The 21,536-nt window shown below is 50.7% G+C and overlaps 1 protein-coding gene across 1 annotated transcript in view; it reads right to left on the reverse strand.

Annotated features, from left to right (window-relative positions):
- The window catches only part of LOC104083183 (neuropilin-2-like), a gene marked incomplete at its 5' end in the record, with an annotated part of 41,203 nt that overhangs the window by 11,896 nt on the left and 7,771 nt on the right, over positions 1–21,536 (reverse strand). The window contains 4 exons of the mRNA XM_009586584.1: positions 6,035–6,055; positions 8,491–8,587; positions 10,531–10,793; positions 20,586–20,738. Of these exons, the coding sequence (XP_009584879.1) occupies positions 6,035–6,055; positions 8,491–8,587; positions 10,531–10,793; positions 20,586–20,738 (534 nt within the window). The remainder of the gene's footprint in view (positions 1–6,034; positions 6,056–8,490; positions 8,588–10,530; positions 10,794–20,585; positions 20,739–21,536) is intronic.

The raw sequence follows: 21,536 nt of genomic DNA on the forward strand, positions 1-21,536 counted from the left end.
GATGGCCAAGGAAGTTACCGCAGGAGACTGGGAAAGAAATTACAGGGAGAAACATTTGTCGTTCCTACGGAAAAGACAGAGGAGATCTCTGCCTGAAAGTGCTCTGCACCCAGTCTGGCTTCACTAGGTGCCCCATTCACAGACTTACAGATTTCCTTATTTTTTAAAGCAAGAAAGGATGGTTACGATTATTTACATGGCGCAGGCTGCGAAATTCAACCCGGAGACTGGGAAAGAAATTACAGGGAGAAACATTTGTCGTTCCTACGGAAAAGACAGAGGAGATCTCTGCCTGAAAGTGCTCTGCACCCAGTCTGGCTTCACTAGGTGCCCCATTCACAGACTTACAGATTTCCTTATTTTTTAAAGCAAGAAAGGATGGTTACGATTATTTACATGGCGCAGGCTGCGAAATTCAACCCAATGCTCACATAAGAAACTCATGCTCTCTGCAGCTTAAGCAAGCCAGGACTATGAATTCATGCCAATAAAGCAAACACACCTAGGGAGGGCTGGAAAAGCACCTGCCTCCCTTGAATTCAAGGGCAGGCAGCACTCAGGCTCAGCCCAGTGATGGTTAACCCTTCCTACTCTTGCAGCTGCAGCGTGTTGGGAGGCAGGGCACGGCTGCAAGGCGCTGCTCCTGCTTACCAGGTCATCCCAGGACAGCTCGGCACACATCTGGTGATCAGACGCGCGTAGGACCTTACTGCCAGTCCGCAGAAGCACGCACACACACGCGCCTCCGGCAGGCACCGAGCAGAGGAGCGCCGGTGTCTGTGCTCACACCCACGGCCCGAGAACGGCTCTGCACTATTCCTCCTGCACACGCTGCTCCCACCTCCCCAACTCTGCTCGCAGGGCCGAGCTGTAAATAACTCGGCAGAGATGCACTTTTGCACTACGTTTATTTACTGGCTACTTCAAGGGGGGCAAAGTCCCCGGTGAAACTCTCTGAAGTGCTCGCTCTGCCGCTGGACACATTGACCCCCCCACACTCCGCTTGCCCTCTCCCCTTGCCCCCGGCCTGCTGGCGGGGGGCAGCCCCCCCCCAGCCGTTTGGTGTCAGCATATTGTTGAGCTCTGCGCTAACCAAACTCCAGCTTGGTTTCCTGAGCAGGCTCAGAGGATGCCAAGGGGAAAAAACGAAACAGTGCGGGATGCACCCGGCTTTGCTAGCAGCAAGGGCATCTCGCAGCACGGCTTCTGCCCTCCCCTCCAAACACTGCCCTGCCAGCAGAGCCATCGGCTGGGGAAATTTTGGTTGGGGGAAGTGTTTTCGTCCCGGCCAGCAGAGCCATCGGCTGGCAAATTTGGGATGGCGACAGCTTTTCTGCTGCTGGTAGCACAGGAGATGTGGCAAAATGATGGTTCCTCTGCCAGTCACAAGGCTTTCCTCCCCTCCCCATCCCCCAAAACCCCGGCACAGGGAGTAAAAATAAGAATAAACACTGCACCCAGATGTATAGCTACAACAAAAAAATCCCCCAAAATGAAGGAAAAAACCCCACACAGGCAAGACAAATCCTGCTTTTACAGAGCAGGAGGCTGGGAACCACCCACATATTTGTCATTGTAGGCAAGAAATTCGAATGTCTCAGGAGAAACCTACCTGCCAGATACGCCGCCCTCACCCTGTCTCAGCCCAGCTGCCCCTCGCTGCCAGGAATGAGGGTGGCCCTGTCCCTCCTGCCCCCCGACGGTGCCTGGGGAAAGGGGGTCCCGGCTGGGCTGTGTGTTCGGGGTGGCGAAGGCAGGGAGCAGGCAGCCCTCCAACCTCCTTCTCTACCTCCACTGGCCACCCTGGCATGGGGGAAACAAAAGTAGCGCATCCCTGTGCCTCCCCAAGCAGCTGCCCCCCCGACCAGCTGCATGGGGGGTGGCAGTGTGGGACACCCTATGGGGGCCGCCGCCAGCCCCCTGCCAGGGTTAGCATGTTCAACGCTGCCCTGAGCTTCACTGATAACCCACCGCTGTCTCCCACCACAGATCCAGCTGGCTGAGCCGCCCCAGACCCATATGCATCCCACCGCCATCCCCAATGGATCAGCAACACCTCGCCTGTGCCTGACAGCACCGGGGTGTGGGACCGACCCCTGGGAAGATCGCGGGGTTGCTCGCTGTGCAGAGGCCGCTCGTGTTTATGCTTGGTGACAGTCTCTGTTTTACATAGTGCCTTGCTCCAGCGAGAGATTTACAGGCGAACAGACTCTCACACCACTGATATGCATCAGGCCCCGCCAGTGGAAACCAGGATGGGGAGAGGGGGGCAGGTGTCAGGGGTGCCGGTGGCTCCTGAGCCTGCAGGGGAGCAGCGCACCCCTCTGAAAAACAGAGGGGAGGAAGGTTTCCATGGCCTCCCGATGGCTGTACATTGCCCGGTGCCAGGATGGGAGTACAAAAGGGGGGTCTGGCCGTAGAGGAGGATGTGCTGTGGTGCCCAGCCTGCACACCCTGCCCCTTCCCCATGCACCTCTGCCCCCTGCCTGGGGATGGAGGGAGGCAGCATGATGCACCTCAGATGATCTCGCTTGTGGGAAGGATCCCTGGGGGATCTTGAGGCAGCTGTGGGTTCAGGACAACCTCTGCTTGGCTCTGGCCCGCTCCAGATGTCCCCGTGCAGCAGCCAGGGCTGCAAGCATGAGGGGTGGTGCAGAGCCCCTCCTCAGCCCCCATTTCCGCACCTTGTGGCCCGGCTGAGGAGATAGCAGAAGTCTGGAGAGTTCATTTAGCAACTGAAGTCATTAAGGAATCACACTCAGTTGTCTCTAAGCCTTAACGAAGCCAATTCCCAACATTAATGATTCTTCCTTACACTGTCAGCCACTAAATATAGCTGCCCATCCACTCAGCACACAGCGCTGATGTTATCTGCTCTGTTTTTACTGGCTCTGCTGCTCTCTGGAAGTTTTCTCTTATATCAGCGGAAAAGTTCTCTGCTCAGGGAGATGGAAAAAAAAAATCCATCTTCTTAACTTAATAATTTTTCCACTCCCCTTTGCCTTCTGCCACACACACACACACACACACACTTGCCCTTCTTCATTTACTCACTAGCGCTCTCGTCTTAATAAAGAAATGCCTCCTGCTGTTGCTGTCAAGTTTGTGGGTGCTGTGTTTATGCACGGCTTGGGGACATCAATCAGTGGAAACCCAGTTTAATCCCTACAGGATGGATGATTTCATGTGGGTGTGCTGCTGCGCTCACACCTCCAACCTGGCCGGGTACAGCCCCCTCTTATTCCCAACAGGGAAGACTCTATCTACAGGGACCAGTTTTAGAGCTGTGTAGCAGAAATCAAAACCCAAAAGAAGCAAGAACAAAAGTAATCTGGGGAAAAAAAGGAGAAAATCCTTTCCAGAGAGCCTCCTAGAGGGCTGCCTGCCTTGCTCTGCCGCTGTCATGTCACAGCTCGTATTCCTCTCCAAGATCACGGACATTAATCGCTGTGGACAAGCAACAGAGCTGGACTTTTCACAGATGGCACAGATGAAAGTGAGTATTATACTCATCTAATCTGAATGGCAGAAAACTGGTGTCAGCCTCAACCCCTTAATTGCTACCTGTCATTTCTCCAGGAAGATATCCCTGTGTTGATTTCAGGATATCCGGTGTGGGAGAATCCACCAGTCCCAAAGGCAAATTCCCCCCGCAGTTTGTCTCCATGCTCTTTGGAATATGTCTCTTATTTTTAGCCTGGTATTTATCTAACTCCTTGCTTCCAGCCACTTGTTATACCTTTTCTTTATGGGTGAGATACATCAACTCTCAAATGCAGCACAGTTTAAGCACACTTGACTGGTCTTGTAAGATCCCGACCCACTAGCTGAAAGATATTCCACCCACACAATTCTCTTCTTGTTATTTGCCTTGTGATCCTGGAGCCTGTAAGGTGCATATTTTCAGCTTTGCTCCCAAGCCAGGAGAGGAAGGATTTGCTATTATTTTTAATGGCATCCAACTTTTTCAGCTCATCGTGTAATTGCAGGAGTGGGGGCTACAGAACATCTCAATACTTTCTGCACAGTCTTTCCTCTTGAGCTCCCTTTTTTTATCCAGCCAGGGACTTCTTCCCCTTCTTTTGCCCTCTCCTCCTGTTGAGCATCTCTGTCTTTCCCTCATTTTAATTGCTATCTTGGTTTCTCCAATCTTCATTTTCACTTCTTCATGTTTTCCCTTTGCATTTTGCTCCTTTCCTGGTCACTCCATCCCTCTGCCCCACCTATTCCTGCCTGTCAGCCAGGGAAACCTTTTCAACCTTTTGCTGCAATTGCTCCCCTGTTGTGAGCAGCGCTAGGATGTCCTCCAGGGAGACAGCGATGGGCAGGAGCCCACTGGCACAAGCTGGCGAGCTCCTGTATGAAGGGGAGGTGTGCCTGCAACAGCATCTGCCTGTGGTGCTCAGGGACCTCACTGTGCTGGGCACAGCAAACGCTGTCCCTACCCAGCCAGTGTGTCCTGCGCAATATGATGGGGAAATGGAGGCATACAGGCAGCAGGGCAAAAGAAACAACAGGGCATACAAGGTGAAGGGCAAAAGAAACAACATGACTTTGGGATAACTCAATGTGAGAACCCAGAATGAGATTCACACGGAATATGACATGCATGTTACAAGCCCCAAAAGACAAGGATGCTGTTTGCAAAATAGGTAACAGATCAGGAGAACACAGAGAGATGGTGTAAGTGAGGAAGGGTCGTGAAGCTTTAACTGTCAGCTGAGAATATTGCAGCAGCTTTTCAGTAACACCACAAGCCTGAGTAGCAGATAAATAAGCAGCCTACAAACAAGCAAGCCCAAATTCCTAGTTGTTACACTATGGGTATGACTGAAAACATGGTGTTATGCCCTGCACATGTCCTTCCCGCTGGTAACGCTCCACAGCCTGCCTCACGCCCCAGGGATGGAGTTGCGCACATGACCTCAGTCTTGGTGTCTACTTTTCCTTTACTGCCACAGCTCCCACCACACATACCTACCAGAGACAGCTTTGCCCCGCACAGAAATGCAGCTGCTTCTAGGGTAGAGCCCAGCCATATCTTACAGCCCACCAGCAGAGTAAGGGATGGGAAGAGTACAGACATCATGTCCAAGTGAAAGCAAAGGGTGCATTGACTGAACTGGCAAAACAACTTTCAAAGTAAGGGGAGCCCCAAGTTTGCTCTTCATCACAACACAACCCCCAGACGCATTCCTGAAAAGGCAGGCAGGAAGACAAAATCCAAAATCAAAACAGGGGAAAAAAACCTCTCCAACAGACTATACTGATCTTCCCTGCAAAAGCAGATAGCTTTTCTCACCCCAGAGCAAGACAAACAACATCCCCACTGACTGCTCAAAGAGCAAGGCAGTTTTTCTGTGTTCCTCACCTTTTGTCTTACTCTGTAGGTTTGATCAGAGAAATGCCAGTTTCTATCCTTCAGGCTAGTATTAAGCTATTAAATGCACCATTTCACCTTGTTTTCCTTTTATTGACTGTCACCTTCAGAGCTCCTCACAGCAGTTCGCTCTCCCACTTTTACCTCCCAACTCCCTTCCCCTTCCAAGCAGACCAGCCCCACCCTCCTTCACCAGCAGCTCAAACACCACCACTGCCAGAGCATCTATGAACTAGAGAACAACCTTCCCCCACACTAATGCAAGTCATTGCCACCTCATTTTACCTTTAATTGGCTACTGGTTTTTCATTTAAGTCAGTTGATAACTACCCTTTACTCCTCAGCCTTCCCATTTTGGGCTCAGCTGCTCTTCAGGAGGCCAGGTGCCCCGTGATAGCAGGTTTCCTAGTGCTATTCAGCCCGAAGACAGTAGGACTTGTCTGTTTGCCTGCTCCCTGTCACCTAGCAGGAGTCAGAGGGTGTCACCTCCTGCTGCTGTGGCGGGGGAGGTTTAGCACACGCTTGCCATTTCACTGCTCAGAACATTTGCTGTTTGTACAAGCACGCACATTGCTTTCCTTCAATGTAAAAGCCCATGCCAGCAGAAAGAAACCACCGAGAGAAGTGCAGTTTTACCTGGAAAGTAGTTCTCACCTGGGAAAGCTGTGATGGGTTCTGCAAAGGAAAAAAAAAATCCCTAGTATTAGAGAGGGGAATATTACAAGGCCACAGTTCATGTCTTTGTCGATTTGCAGTGGCCAAGCAGAGCAGTGGCTGTGGCTGTGCCCCCCAGAATGGGGTGCTAGCCAACCTCACCAGGATGGGCAGACACCCTGTCTCGGCTGAGGAGTGACCAGACGCAATAAGCTTCAACTCAGACACAGACTTCAGAGAAAAATATGTCCGAAGTTGAGGGTCATTTGGATTCAGCTGGCTGGCCTGAATCATCCAAAGACAAAGCCCCACCTGGCCCAGTGATGAAACCCCCTAAAATTTCCAAGATCAGTTTGGTTTCTGGCTCAACTCTGGCATCATTAGTCACACGGGAACTGTGTTACTTCTGGGCATCGATGCCATGCTCCTCTCCATCTCACAGTGCCAAGAAACACAGGCAAGTGATTTTTTTCTTCTTTCAAGATACTTTCAAGTAATCTCTTACAAATTACTGGATCTGAAAAGCAATAATCAGTACTTATTACTGATTACTTTCTCGCAGAAGCAATAGACTTCTGATCATTTTTAGATTACTTCTGCATTGTGCCTGTGAGTCACAGAAGCAGACTCTGGCTCTACTGAGTGCTATGAAATCATCACTCAAGTTCAGAATGCAAACGACACATCTGTCAAAGGAAAAAATTATTGTGACTTATTAGCGTTCTTTCACGCTAAAAAGGAATCAGATTACTTCCCAGGATTGCATCTGAAAAAACAGTAGCCTGTGCTGGAGTCAGCTATTCTCATGGCCCTGACAGAGAGAGAGCAGCACTGTATCTCTACCGTTTCATTATTATTTTGGTGACATCGTAAATGACCCATGAGTTATGTTAAAGCTTGCAGTGGGAGCCCTTTGTTAGAAATGATTTGAAATAAACTATCCTTATTGGCTTTAAGATTCCCATTCAACTTCCTAGAATGGGACAAATAATTTTGTGTAGCAATTTGGTGTTATTTTTAGGGCTGGCAACGCTTGAAACTTTATAATTTATTAATGCTTTTGTTTTGAAATATTAAGCTTTAGGCCCAAGATACAGTAACACTGGAGCTAGGTGAATTGCTGAGCTCGAAAGAAGTTAATAGGAAATGCTATTAGTGTTAATCATCAGTCTTGCTTCTCTTTAATGCCATAGAAGGCAAGGGATTAAAACACCACTGTCAAGCCTTAAATACAGGGAATTTGACATAGGGAGTATTAGCTCCTTTGGCAGATGGGAGACCAGCAGAGTTCAAAGCATCAAAGAAACTGGGACCAACGGCGCTCAAGAGCATCTCTGGGGCAGTTCTGGTACTCTATTCTATTATTAATGCTGGTTCCTGCACCACCTTCACCATCGCCTGCCTGCACAGCGTGGCAAGCGACATGACCAGCCCTTCCCAGGCACAATTTGTCCCATGGCTCCTCCCCTGAGACACACCCCTCGGAAGAGAGCGTCTGTCCCGCTTGGGTTAGGAGGCACTGGGATCCTCCCTCTCCCTTGCTCGGGGAGAGGACAGCAGCTTCACTGAACTGGGCCTTTCCAAGCCCAAAGGGGAGAGAGGCTCTGCTCCACCTGGCTTTTTCCATTGACTTCAGGATGGGTCGGACGCTTTGCGGGTATTTAACAGTGAAACGTGCCTCCCCCAGGTCACGCAGAAGAGCAGGGCCTCGCTACTGTGGGCAGCTCTCAGCACGGATCCCACTAATTGAATACTCTTGGTCCCATCCTCAACTGGGATGGCTCTAAATCCACATCCAAGCTAGATGGTGACCAGAGCCATCAGAGTGCGTGCATGGATACGCCAGCTAGAGGAACAGGGCAGGCCAACAGCCCCACCAGCAAACTGCTAAAACACACTTTTTTCTCTCTCTTTTTTTTTTAAAGTCCTCTCTGTCTTTCACATTGAATGAATCCACTTGGCTTTTGGCCTGGTTTGGGGAACGGTGAATTCTAGGACAAAAATTTCTTTTGTTATTCTGTTAACATTGCTGTAAAACCCCTCCGCTATTTTATTTCTTATTAAAGCAGACTCCTTTTGAACTCATTGGCCCCTCCACACATGTAATACTGACTGACAGCTGGTTTCTTTTGTCCAGCACTTTCCTTTTAAAATTGGTGTATGTCCTTACCACATAGAATAGTCCTCGGTAACCCTCAGCTGCTCTTTCAGCTTTGCGCTGCAGAGACATGTGCTTCCTGCCTCTCACACCAACACGGTCAGAGCCCCCGTCCCTCAGAGACTGAGTCCCCCTCATTTCTTTTGTGGACAAGGAGAGTCCCAGCTGAGATCCAGAAACTCCCAGTAACTCAAGCAGGGGAGAAGAAGTGGCCCACTGGCAGCCTACAAGTGAAAGCTCTCCATCCCCAGCTGTCCCCACCGCGATCCCCGACCCCGCGGCCGGACACAGCACGTACCCATGCAGTTCTCCAGCGGGATGTCGGTGCCTAGCCGGATGTCATCGAGGGCGAGCTCTCCTGAGTGGCCGTTGCGTATAAATCCCTCAAACACAATCTGTGAGAAGTTGGGACAGAAACGTCAATGCTAAGCTGGGAGGCAGAGAGCAGCTGCTGCTCCCAAGGGAAAGGGCAGAAGATCTGCTCCTGGCATTCCCTGCACACCTGTGGATGACCTGAGACTAGTCCTGCTTCCTTGCCCTGCCTCTGCCACCCTTTCCTCAGGGAAAGCTGCTCTGCAGGGACGGGTTCGGCAGAAAGATTGTTACCTGACCTGGCAGCACTCGGCTCGCAATTTGTTCAATTAAATGTCTCTCGCATGGAATAAAGACTCAGTGAATCTACGTTCAGCATCGCAGGCCACCCTCCGGCCCTTGCACAAATGATGCAAGTGGCATAACACTGACTTACAGCAGCAGCAGATTTGGCCCGTGGTATTAACTGGGCTACGATCAGAAAAAGGAAGGGAAGGAAACAAAATGCACTGCTACATTAACTGTGACATGCTGTTCCCATCAACATTACATAAGAAGTATTGAAATGTTAGAGGAGAAGGGTCAATTTATTCCTACTTAATCACAGGCAAAATATATTTACAAAAATAAATAGAGTCGTTAGCTCTAAGAACTGCTGAGTGGAGAGACTGGCATTATTTACATAATGATGCTGTTATTTAGCTAATGCCGGTATATTCACGTTTAACGCACAAAGTAGTCATCCAGTGCCCATCATTCTTATCTGTAGGCATATTGCGTTTAGTGGTATTGTATTAAAAAGCCAAACACACATATGCAAACTAGTCACGCAGCTCCAGTGCAAAGCTTTTGCCTTCTATCTCCCTGACTACTCTCGAGGGTCCAAATAATTTCCTAGGGCTATGTATTTCACAAACCTCCTCTCTGCATTTTAGGTGCCCCCTTTCTCTGGCGTGGCTGGGCAGTCTGATCCTGTGCCTGCCTGCAAGGAGAATTCCCTGAAGGGCTGGGTGTCTATCTGTGCTCAGGACAGAGTGTCAGAGCTGCTGGTCCCAAGTGCGAGCCATCGACCCACGCAGGAGGCAGCAGTTTGGAGGGGTCAGTGGCCTGAGAGCAGCAGCTCCCCGGGTCAGGGTCAGGGCTGGGAGCCAGCCAGAGCAAGGCTCCCTGCTGGGGTGGTCGTCAAAGCTCTGCCCTGGGCCTGCAGATTAGTGTTTCCTTTTGCTTTGGAGGGTGCTGGATGCCGTGCTGATGCTCATTAACAAGTGACAACAGCAGCCCTGGCTCCCTGGCAAACAGCGCGCTGGCCGGAAGGGCTAACCATGCCAAGGGCACTCCTGGAAGCAGCAGCCTCTCAGCGGGGTGCTGGCACAGCCGTGCCAGAGGGGCTCAGGCGGCTGTGGCAAGCAGTGCTGCTCCCTCCAGCTCATCCCTCCTCTTCCACTGATCTCCTGACAGGGGGACTTGGCCTTGACCCCACAGCGCTGCACCCAGCCCTCTCATCTGGTCTAAGGCATCTGAGAAGCGGATTCACAAACGAACCCACATTCCCTCTTCCTTCTCCCACGTCAGCACTTGCAGCCGAGGCTGGAGAAGGGCTGTTTGCTGCCTACCCTTAAAAGCTGGCCGAACCCCCCCCCAGCTTCCCACTTCTCCTGGCTGCAGGGTTTGGGTTTGCTCCCTGAAGCTGTGCACCTGCCTCTGCTCAGACTATCTGATGACCATCAGCTGGGGGGGGCGGGAAATGCACAAAACAAAATGAAAAAAAAAAAAGAAGGGAAAATATTTGCAAAGTGTGAGATTTGAGGAATATAAAAGGCAACAGGCTGAACAAAGGCCCAAGTCTGTGCAGAAGACAGGCACTCTCTGAATAACAAACAGTGTCGTTTAGTTACTATAGTAACTCGAGAAACACAATGAAAACAGCCACATTCCCTAATGATGAATGGGCCCTGGCTCTAAAACACTGAAATAAAGATGCTGGAGATGCCTGTCTGGCCCAGCACACCTTCCCCGAGCATCTTACCCGGTACTCCATGTCGTAGCTCGGCAAGATGATGCGGCCTTCCCTCCACTCCTCCCCTTGGTCCTCCGTGATGACCCACAGCGCCTTGTGCTCCTGGCTGGCTTCCCGCCAGACCCGCAGCATCACCCCGTTGCTGCCCCACGCCTGGTACTGGAAGACCATGCAGACAGCGCTCCGGGGCAGATAGATGGTGGGGCTGATGAGCCGGGCTCGCTGGCCTTCCCTCCTTCTGCTGCTCTGCAGCTGCAGGTAATTCTTGCCGTCTGTTCAAAGAGGAAAACACCATTATATTATTTTCTGCGCCGCTTGCAGCAAGTGTCTCACCTCCTGCCAGGTGGCTTTGGCAGTGCTGGGCAGGCTCTCACACCCATGCCTGCAGGAGTGGGGTCTCACACCGGCACCCTCCGTGTGCATCGCAAGCCGTGCCACCGCTGCGCCCTGTGCAGCCTGGGCAGGGCATCGAGGGGCACACTTCCCTCACCAGCCACTACCCTCTGGTAGGAGACCGACAGCAAAACCAGAAAGCAGTAAGCCGAAGATCAATGTAATTAGGAGAAGTTAAAGAGCAGTTATTGTCAGAAGAAGCAACGCCACAATAATGACATTGGTGGGGGGTTGTGTTTATTCTGCTGGGAGCTTGCTCAGTGAACAAGCCTGGGTTTTTCTAACCACCGGTACTGAAAACTCATCTTGGGATGGGGATCACAAGCTGTGTTCATCCTGCCTCTTTTCATCCCCAGCCGTAAATACTCCACAGTCAGGGTCTAGCTGACAATTTTTTGAGGATACACATGACAAAATGAAAGCCTGGCTCTCGGTTTTTCTGTAATGCAGCAAAACAGCCCCTAAAGCATAGCACAGAGGAAGGACATGGTCCCAGTGAGTGAAGTATGCACAGGTGACAACCGGGTAGCTGCAAACTTTAAGGTAGCTGAAATACATACAGCAGGGGATTCACTTGCTTTAATATTACATTTTAAATTGTGCCATGCTTTTTGTCAATCCTCAGGGAGGAGATTTGGTACATTTGATATCCCAGGAGAAGTTCAAGGCTGAGACTGGAATTGGAGATACTTGATCTGAATACCAATAGCAGCAAAAGCCCATGGATACAAATCCCTGGGCACGGCTGATTTGGTCTGGAATCAGTGGTTTCCAGCCCTCTCTGATGAGAAGCCTCCTCAAAGAGTTCCCCATTTGCAGCTTGGCTGCCTGAAGTCCCTTAGCACAGACTGAAAGCCAAGCGTGTAGCTGATCTGACCCTTACCAGCCCCCTCCCATCATGACCAATGTCAGGACAGAGTCCCTTGGGTTGCTCCGACTGCAGTGCCTGCAGTACAAGGTGACACAGACAAGCCAATGACAGATATTGCTGTATTTCACGTTTCACTCAATGGAGGGATGAACACGCTTGCTCTTGCTGCACCGGGCAAGTGTCACTGGTGCTTCATGCCAGCATGTGCGAGCTCTCCTGCAGCCCAGCGGGGTCACCTCTGCCCCAGGACCACACCTAAGGGTCTGTGGCTTCCTTTCCCCACGTCTTAGCCCGCTGCACTTGACGGGCAAAGCTCTGAGCAGCAGCCTGCCTTCTGCTTGCCCTGCTCCTTCTGCGGCTTCAGTGCCCACAGCAATGGCAGAAAAGCAGCGTCTGCACTGAGAATGTTTGCAAAGTGCACCCAAAACACCTCCAAAACTGAAACCAGAGAGACCTGAACTTAGAGCCCAGTTCCCGAGCATCGAAAGACAGGTCCTACCTGGAAAACACCAGCTCACCTTGCTGCTGCTCAGCAATCCGGTGACATCCCAGCCCAAGGGAGATGTATCAGTGGTTGCACAGCCACTGGCCCTGCTGCAAGTTTGTCACTGCCAGAAAGCTGGGCTGAAACCAACCACCGTGAGCTACATAGCTTTCTAAAATAAATTTAGGACAAGACAGCAGAAAGATTTGCCATCACTCTACTCCTGGGATGTATGATCAAAATATTGCAAAAGCGTATCCACTCCATATGAACTTTCACTGACTTTGCTGCGTGAAGGACAAATCTGTCCCCGACCGGCCACATAAAGAAAAAGCAACATTTTCCAGCAATGTTTTCCAGCACCTATGAAATGTGCTTGGGCCACTTGGCACTTTATGCCAACAAACAGTAGCAGAAGAAAAGATGAAAGCATGTTTGCCCACTCCTGCTTGAGTGAATCACTTGAAACAGTACCATGCCGTTCTCTAATGGAGGAGTGTTCTTGTGATTTACTTTGGAGTGGTAGTGGTGGAGGAGGAGATGTGGGAGATAAACAAGCGGAGGAAGAAAAAAGAACAAGCTGTACTCCATGCCTAAGGAGCAATAAGGCATAATAAGTCATCAAGGTCTCCTGAATTAAAATCCTCTTTTTGTAATTCACTACAAGCCTCTTCAAAGAAAAAAGCAGCAACAACAAACAAAGTGGAAGAGCAAATCAGACTATGATCACACAATTATCTCACAGCTGAAATGGTCTCACAGGCAAATCCTTAATAAAAGCACCAGCCAGGCTTAAGAAGGATCAAATCCAGATCCTCAAAGTTCAGGACCGACCTTTGGTGCCAGTATCTAGGCAGCCTGATTGAGTGCAGGGATGCAAGCCACCCTTGGATCTGCCCAAAACCCACAGCTGAACGCAGGGGACTATGTTAATTGTGCAGCTGGACACCCCCCACGATCTGCACCCCTCACTGGGAGCCAGTGGTACCCAGCATCACTGCCTCCGCCGCTTCAGCCAAAGAGCCTGTGTGCCTCTGAGTCACATCCCTCCCACCAGGGATGACATCGACCTCCGATTCGTTCCCATTCCTATCAGGCTGTGAAATCAAAGAAACTCCTGAACCGCAGCCAAAACCAATGCCCCCCCATCCACACAGGCTCTTTCAGACCCGCGGGAGCCCTCCCAAACCCTGCATCTTCTGTGCTGCCTGCCCAGCGCTTGCTGGAGCCCACAGAGCTCTCCAGGACCTGCTGGCAATCCCAAGGGCTGCGGGGAGGCTCAGTCTTTGGGTGATGAACCCAGCTGCTCCCCGGCAAGTGGCGGTGGGTTTGGGTACCATGTGCTCCTGCCCCTGGTCCTGGTAACAGGAGCTGCTGGAACGGAGAGCAGAGCGCAAGCAGACACAACTTGGTGTCATTTGAAGATGAAATGGCTGGACCACTCTAATGGCTAGCTGGACCTTCTGAAAAGCCCTGTGAATTTGCTGAGATTGACTGAACAAGGGCGCTGTGGAGCTAATTGTTGGAACAGCATGTGGGAGCCCGGTGGTTCCAGTAGTCGCTCTGTTTGATACAGTAAATGGAAGCCTTTGGCACAGAAACCACCTGAAAGACTGATTTCCCCTGCTAAAGCACTTGAAGGGAGCCTTGCAACGATGAGCTGATCAATTCTTCCAGAATCAGAAATGCATTTTAATCTCTTTCCCAGAACTTTGCTTTGCAGCCTCTATTCCAGCTAACACGGCAGCTACATCCCCAACCAAACTGCCACTGGTAGTTCAAAGTGCCGGCTCAAAAAAGGCAGGATGAATCTGCTCAGGCATTTTAACCTACCACTGTTTTTGCAACTGATACTATGGCATAAATCTCATGGAAGATTTATGGGATCATCTGGATGTAGGGGAGCCAGAGGAGCATGAACACGCAACCATCCCCAGCCAGACGATGGCAGTCGCTTGTATGTGCACGGCAGTGAGTCCTGGATAAATCACCAGCCGGGCCCTGCAAACAAACCATCTGGCCAACGCGGTTTGCTCTTGGCGCACCCGTCCCCCCCTGCTAGCAAGCCATCTGAGAGGACATTAGGGGCAGCGGGGGATGAAGCCTCGCGGTTCGGGTCAGGCTGCAAGCATGAGCCATGGCAGCCGCCCCCTCTGCAAGGTCAGCCTGCCTGTGCTTGGATCCTGCATGTCTCACCCCCTCTCCCAAGAAAAGCACCTTTCCTCATCGGTCTCAGCAGCACATCTGGAGGTTTTCCAGCAAAACATGTCGGGCAGGATGTACACAAGCAATTACCGAGACTTCAGATTCCCTCCACATTTCCCCCTCGCTGGATATCGTTGAGATACAGCTGCTGCTCCTATGGATGACCCACACTGAACTGCCTTCACTTACGTCCCTCCAAAGGTCACCGCGCTCTTTTTCACTGCAGAGCCTGTTTCGCGGTGTGTTTTAGTGGCAGCGCTGCAGCCTACCAGCAGCCACCTCTTGTCTGTCAAATCCCATAGGTGACATCTCTGCTCTGGGCCCTCCGTGCTGCCTCCACAGCCCCAAATGCCACCCCTGACCGTGCTGTGTCAGGGCTGGGGAGACGTCCCAGCGGGGCCAGATCCTGCCATCCTTCTGGGATGTGTGAACTGGAGGCTGCATCAGCCCTTGCCTTTCCCGGGGAGCGGATCAGCTCTGATCCCCTCATGACTGCAGGGTGCTCTGGTAGCAGGGGGATGGCAGCTGCATGAATATGCAGATTGAAATTGGATAGTTATTGTATTTTTAATTTTTTTTGGCAAATCATGCAAATTTACCTCAAAAGGCTCTCACTGTAATTTCAGTGACAGGCCTCTCCTCAATGACAGACTTTCATTTACGAAGGGAAATCAATCCTCCGTAAAACTAATATTTATATTAACTAGATCACTGCGTCTGCTGGAAAATCCCCTCAATTTTGATTATGTGTTAATTAGCCTGCCAAGTCCTTGCCATTTCAGTCTCTAAATCAGTCCGTGAAAAGGCATAAAACCCCACACCTGCCCAGAACCAAGCCCTCCGCCTGCTCTCCGGAGCCTTTCTAATGGACGGGCCATTACATCCTCTCTCTTAATTAAGCCTCACGTCCTCAACAGCGCCGCGCAATTGTGAGTCCCACTGCCTCCCCCCGGGAGCACAGGGAGGGCACGGTGTCCCTGACAAACCAAATGCCAATTAGAGCCTGACATTTATGCTAAGTGAGCTGCTTGCCATCGCGCCGCGTCCACCGCCAGCCTGGCAGGCACCCTGCATGCCCCTACATGAAAGGCACATGTGCAGAGACCCACCCGCACCCGGCGTTTGTGCATGCACAATTAAAGGTATTAATTGAGCTGGTGCTTCCACCGCACAGGCTGCACATTGCGGCTTGCTCACGCACACACGCCCTTTTCTGAATCGGGCTCTGTGACTCACGGGCTGCTAAGTCACTGCTGCGAAGCGATGGAGTGATGCACGTGCTAAGATTTGACAGACAGTGTCTTGCTTTCCAGAGAGCATTCCAGCCCAGTTTTATATGCAGTGTGTGTCACTGGTGTTTGGGTCCAAAAAGTGACTAAGGACTCAGACAGGCGAGAAGCGAAGAAATGGGTGAGCCCCAGAAGACTGGTTTCTTCTCCTCTGCCTCCAGCCCAGGAGTTTTGCTGGCAATGCAGGGACAGACCATGGCCATGCCCCTTCTCTCATGTAAGACAGTACGGGCACGAGGATGGCCACAGCCTGGCCCTACCCCGTGGCCAGGGCACTTGCACAGCCCAGCCAATGCTCAGCAAACCTCCCGTGATCTGGGTGGTGTGGCGTCCCAGCTCCACCATGCTGCAGGCAGCCAAGGCACAAATGACTTTTTAGGGTTTGTTGTCCCCACTGTGCAAACAAGGGTCAGGAGAACCGCATACAGCTTTGCTGAGAGGCAATCTGCACCACACATGGCGGGAGCGGGGAGAGACAGAGCGGGTATGTGGTCTCCTTCCCACAGCGTGCAGCTGCTCACTCATTGCACAGAAGTGCTTGGCTTTCACACCACCCCACATGCAAAACTCCCTCCTACTTCAAAGGGGACAGGATTGACCCTAGAGGTCAAAATGTGTCCCCAAGGCACAAGGCTTGAGACTAAGTCTCATGAGAGTAAGTGCAGACCCAGTTTCAGTCCAGCCCTTCTCCATTCACACCATGAAAACCTTTCTGTTGGTTTGGACAGAGTAGGATCAAGGCCTTCAGGCAGAAGTTCTCATGGGTTGCAGGAAAAATATGAAACTTTCCCTTTTAAAGATCCCATGGGAAAAACACAGGAATGGTAAAGGGTCACCATCAGCTTAAAAACAGCTCAACATTTGTTTTCCTTAAAAAATAAGCTCTTATGAAACTTCAGAGCACTACAAACATTCCTCTGCTGGAAACGCTTTGAAACAAATAAACCTTTCCCTGCAGCGCCTGCAACCCGAATGAGCAGCATTCCTGACCCTCAAAGCCAGTGAGGCCATGGCCCACAACAGAAGCTCTTGGTGGGTTTTTGCAGCCCAGCCCAAGAACTACGTGGTCAGGAGAGCTGCAAGGTTAAAATTGCTTCCTTTTCTGCATGCATGTACAGCTGCCAACATCTGAACAACGCGGGGTTCACAATGCTGCCAGGGCTCGGACTCCGATGCCGTGCTCACCCGAATGAGAAGCAGCGTGTGGTAGAGATGCAGACCCCACAGTGCTCTTCTAGGACCAAAAGGTATTTGCGTAATGACTGCAAGAAAAGGGGAGGGGAAAAAATGGGCAAAACACACCGATTCCAGCTTTTCAGTGCTGTCTTATAGCGTAGCATCACTGAGAGCAACGCAACCGCACCTACCAGCTAAGGATACGACCCAGGATCTTTACACCCTTCAGGATCAAGACCCCGGTGAAATTCAAAGACGGTGAAGAGTTGAGGTGCCCAGCTTACCAACCCAGATTTATTTTCAGGTCTTAAGACCTCTATCTTGACACCAGTGGCACATTGCCATTGATGTAGCAGGAGGGGGGATGAAACTTCATTGAAACCTAAACTTGTTGCTCCTTGAATCTTGCTAGCTGCAGCTAAGGGGAATCTTTCTACAGAAGGGAAGCATCTGAAAATCCATAGAGAGAAAAATCCTGGTGATCTCTTGTGGGGGCATGGAAAAGGAAGCAACAGTATTTTCTAGGTTTGCAAAGGGCAGGGTAACAGCCGGAACCATGCTGGGTTTCTGCTAAGTTGGGCACTTTGGGTCCACTTTCACCAACGGGGTCCCCAGACACGTAACGGGAGCCTGCAGGAGAAGACGTGGAGCTAATCCATGGTGTGAAGAGCCCACGGAACATAGGGCTAAAAAAAGAAATGCAGAGCTGCCTGAAAGAGTATCTTGGAAATAAAAATAGTGGAATGAGAGCAGTGGGTGTCTTGTCAGTCTTGAGACGTTCTCCGCGCCAAAGACGAGGAGGAATTGCATGCAGTGCATAAAATGAAATCGGGAGATATCTGAGGAATTCAGGCCTGTCTCTCAGCAGACTTTTCTAATCAAGTGCCTCACAGAGGATATTTCACCATGGTCATTTCCTTCCCCCTCTCTCTCATGCAGACTGAGCCAGGGCTCCTCCTTTCATTATTTTTTTCCCTTTTAATTTTAATTTTTGTTTTGCCATTTTCAGAAGAAATAGAAACACATCCCACATGGCTTTTAAAGGCACAGCACATTTCCTTGCTACCATGGAGCAGCCACGGCCTCTAGCCTGGGCCAGCACCTTTAAATCAGAGCAAATTGGGCTCCAGCGGCTTTGAGTTCCCGTTAGCTTTTGCCCTGCCCCTAAACCAAGCACAGCTGCTCTCCTTCACCCAACTGCTCACCCCAGGGTGAGGAATTCACAAGAAAAGACCACCCCGAACAAGGGCTTTTCATTCTGTGCTCCCTGGAGTCTAAGGATGAATTTTCTAAGTAGAAACAAAGTGCTGGAGGGAGCACGAGGGAAAGGCAGGGGAAGAATGGGGGAGTGTGAACCAAACAATGCTTCGATTCTGTCGCCGCCGAGGGGCCGGCATCTCCTCTTTTTCATGTTTCTCGAGTTGCTTTAAAAGCTGTGTGGGGAGGAAAAAACCAAACAGTTGTTTCCTTTTGTGTCATGTCTTCTTAATTTCTAAAAGCAGGACCAAAGCAAGGCGCAGCAGTGATGCCTTTGCATGCCGGCCCCTCCGCAGCCCTGCGCTGCGTGGGCAAGGCAGCGGCACGGCCGCCGGGAGGGCGCATCCCTGCCTGACCCAGCCAGGAGGCTGATCCCGTGGCAGCACCAACAACCATCTCTCAGCCTGTGCCTGGTGTCTGCTGCTGACTTCCTCCGCCGCTGTGGGCACTTCAGCCCCCCAGAGCTGCTACCTCTTCCTCTTCCTCTGCCTGTAGAGCCCGTGACTTGCTGGGCAAGGCCTGAGCGCTTGCCTGCACCTCTGAGTGCTTCGGTGCCTGGCACAGCACAGCACCGTAAGGCAGAGCTCTCCACGCTGGCACAAAACCAGATCACAGTAGGAAAACGTTCCCCCGGCCACAGCGATGAGGTTTTGCAATTCATAACTAACTAAGAAAGAGAAGAAAGGGTAGAAGAAGGGTAAAAACCAGAATTGCGTGCTGAGCTGTCTGAGGCAGCACCAGCCTCTCCCGGGCTGTGCACGCAAGCACAGGCGCGTGCGCACATATGACAGAGTCTTCTAAGAAACTACGTCCAACTAATTGTAGGGAGACTCGGGGGAGAGGAAATGAAATGAAAAATTGAGGCTGAGTTATAAAAATAAGTAATTTTTATCCTACTTGCAGGAGGCTTATATTAATTAAACATTATTACAGCGAATGAGATGGGGAGGGTTATTAAGTCTGGGGCTGGCTGTAAGTGTTCTCTCCTGTTGCCTGAGGCTCCACTGAGCTCCAGATATTAATCTTCTAAAGCACTCAAATGCTACGAGATAAACACTTGAAATATGAAAATGTTTTTCTCCATAGCAGACACTGTGACCCTATGTCACGCCAAAGAATTTGTCAGATGTCCACGTAGGCTGCACTTACAGCACTACCATGCCTCTTAGAAAAATGCTGAGCACCTCAGGAGCTGAAGAGAGAAATGATGTATGCGTTTGTGTGGGGGTGATTTGTGTGTGGAGATGTAGCAGATTCTCCTCTTCCCATATGTTTCTGGAATACATATTTTCCTCTTTAGCACTGCCTACCAGGTGTTGGCTGCACGGCTTTCCAACTGGCTGGCGGCACTGCCAATCTGGCCAGCGCCTCTGCCAGGTGGCTAACAGGTTCGCCTGAATGTTTGCATCTCGAGACTCAACCTTACCGGGGGGAGGGCAGGGAGGAGCCCACAGCGTGCACGGCTCCCTGGGCACATGGCATGCAGACAGTGGAGTCACCGGGCACCAGGGCAGAGCTGAAGACAGGTAAGATCAGCCAGCTCTCCCTGGGGCAGCCTTGAGTTTCATAAGCAATGACTGATTGTGAAGAGAAGTGATGCTATGGTGACACAGTCTACTGTTATAAGGAAACTGGCAAATGTTCTTCATGCCACCCGTGCCACAAAGTCAATGTGGGTATGGAAAGGGCACTAGTCCCAGGGTGAGTTCCAAGATGTGAAGCTGAAGAACTCGATCTATCAACCACACTGCCAGAGGCAGGCTCCCTTCCAACCCATGCCAGCACATCTCAGTGAGGTCCTCCATAAATTAGGCTCTGCCACGCTCATGCAAATCTTCTGCTTCCAAAGCACAGAAGAGAAAAAGAGCAAAAGTCAAACAGCAAGAAGCTGGCATATTTCAGCATTCTTAGGGCTTAGCTCATCCTTCACTTGGAGGAGGCTGAAATCCAGCCTATGCAAGCCCAGAGTGCAGAATAGCTGAAGACTATAGGCAATCCGAGCAACATATGGGAGGAAGAAATGCATCTCTAACAAAAGAGGAAATGCATTCTGAGGAAAAAGCATTGGGTCCTACAGAGGACATTTGGATCAGATGTGGAACAAAGCCCAGGCTAACCTTCATGGTCACAAGGGATTCAAAGCCCAGTGTCTGATTCAAGGCTATCTCAAGAGGATAGTTAGTACAATTCAGTGCCAGCGGTCACAGTCCTATAAATAAGTCATGAACCATACAGCAAAGCATCTGAAAGCTTCCACAAAAGAAAACGTTCAGCTCTGCACAGCCTTCACAACTCCTGATAGCTGTGCAATAACCAGTCATACTGTTCACACGGAGAAAGCCCCATCAGCTTCCTCTTCCCTGCTTTGGTATGGTATCAACCATCTTACCAGGCACAGTCTCAGGGCTTGGTTCAGAGTTGCCAATCCAGGTGCTTGTAGGCTGAAAAGACCACGTATAACCTGTTGCCAAGTCGTGTGACCAACCACAGAGGTCTTCAGGGAGATCGAAGTTGCAGTTGAAGTTCGCAGGGAGGTGGAAATCTTATAAAAAGAAATAGAAGCAAAATAAAGTTGGACTAAAAAATGACCTATCCATGAAGGGCCGCTATTAAAAACCAAGCCAAAACTAAAATAGCTGGCAAGCCATAAATACTGAAGAAAGCATGAAATCTCACTCACACTGATGCTTTTAACCTATCTCACATTTCATCAGCTCCAGGGATCAGCCTTAGGTTCTGCATCATCAAAATGCTCACACCACGTCCTGCAGCTAATCCACCAAACTAAGCAAATATAAAAGCAAGTACCAAATGCTTCCAGACTCTAATCAGCACCCTCTCTTCATCCCCTAGAGCAGTCAAATATTAAATGCCTTCTTAAATGTCAGGGAAGAGCACTTCCTGAGTGCCCTGTGCTCATCAGTTCCTGCTCTGGCTCCAAAAGGAAAATCTCAAGTGCTCCAGAAACCCAGCTCCTGAGTGACAGATCTAGCCACTTGCACCAGACGGGAGCTGTCTGTCAACGTGGCGAGCCGTCACTCACCACTTCCTACCTTCTCGTGGAAATGCTACCAGGGGAAACGTGAGGCCACCATGAGCTCAAGCTTTTGGATTGTGAGTGAAAGGAGCCAGCCTCTATTTCTAGCCCCACTATGGACTCACCACATGGTCTTTGGGCAAGTCATTTAACTTTTCATCTGTGAAACAGGAGCAGAGCTAATTCCCCTGTGTCAACAGCTTTAAAAGCTCTGGAGAGCCTTCCTGCAGAGACAGGTTTGTGGGCTGGAGGGTACATGCCAGGGGCTGCATGTAGCAGTGAGGCAGCTGCTGGCTCCTTCGG

This window comes from Fulmarus glacialis, unplaced genomic scaffold, assembly GCF_000690835.1.
Source record: "Fulmarus glacialis isolate BGI_N327 unplaced genomic scaffold, ASM69083v1 scaffold20531, whole genome shotgun sequence".
Lineage (NCBI taxonomy): Eukaryota > Metazoa > Chordata > Aves > Procellariiformes > Procellariidae > Fulmarus > Fulmarus glacialis.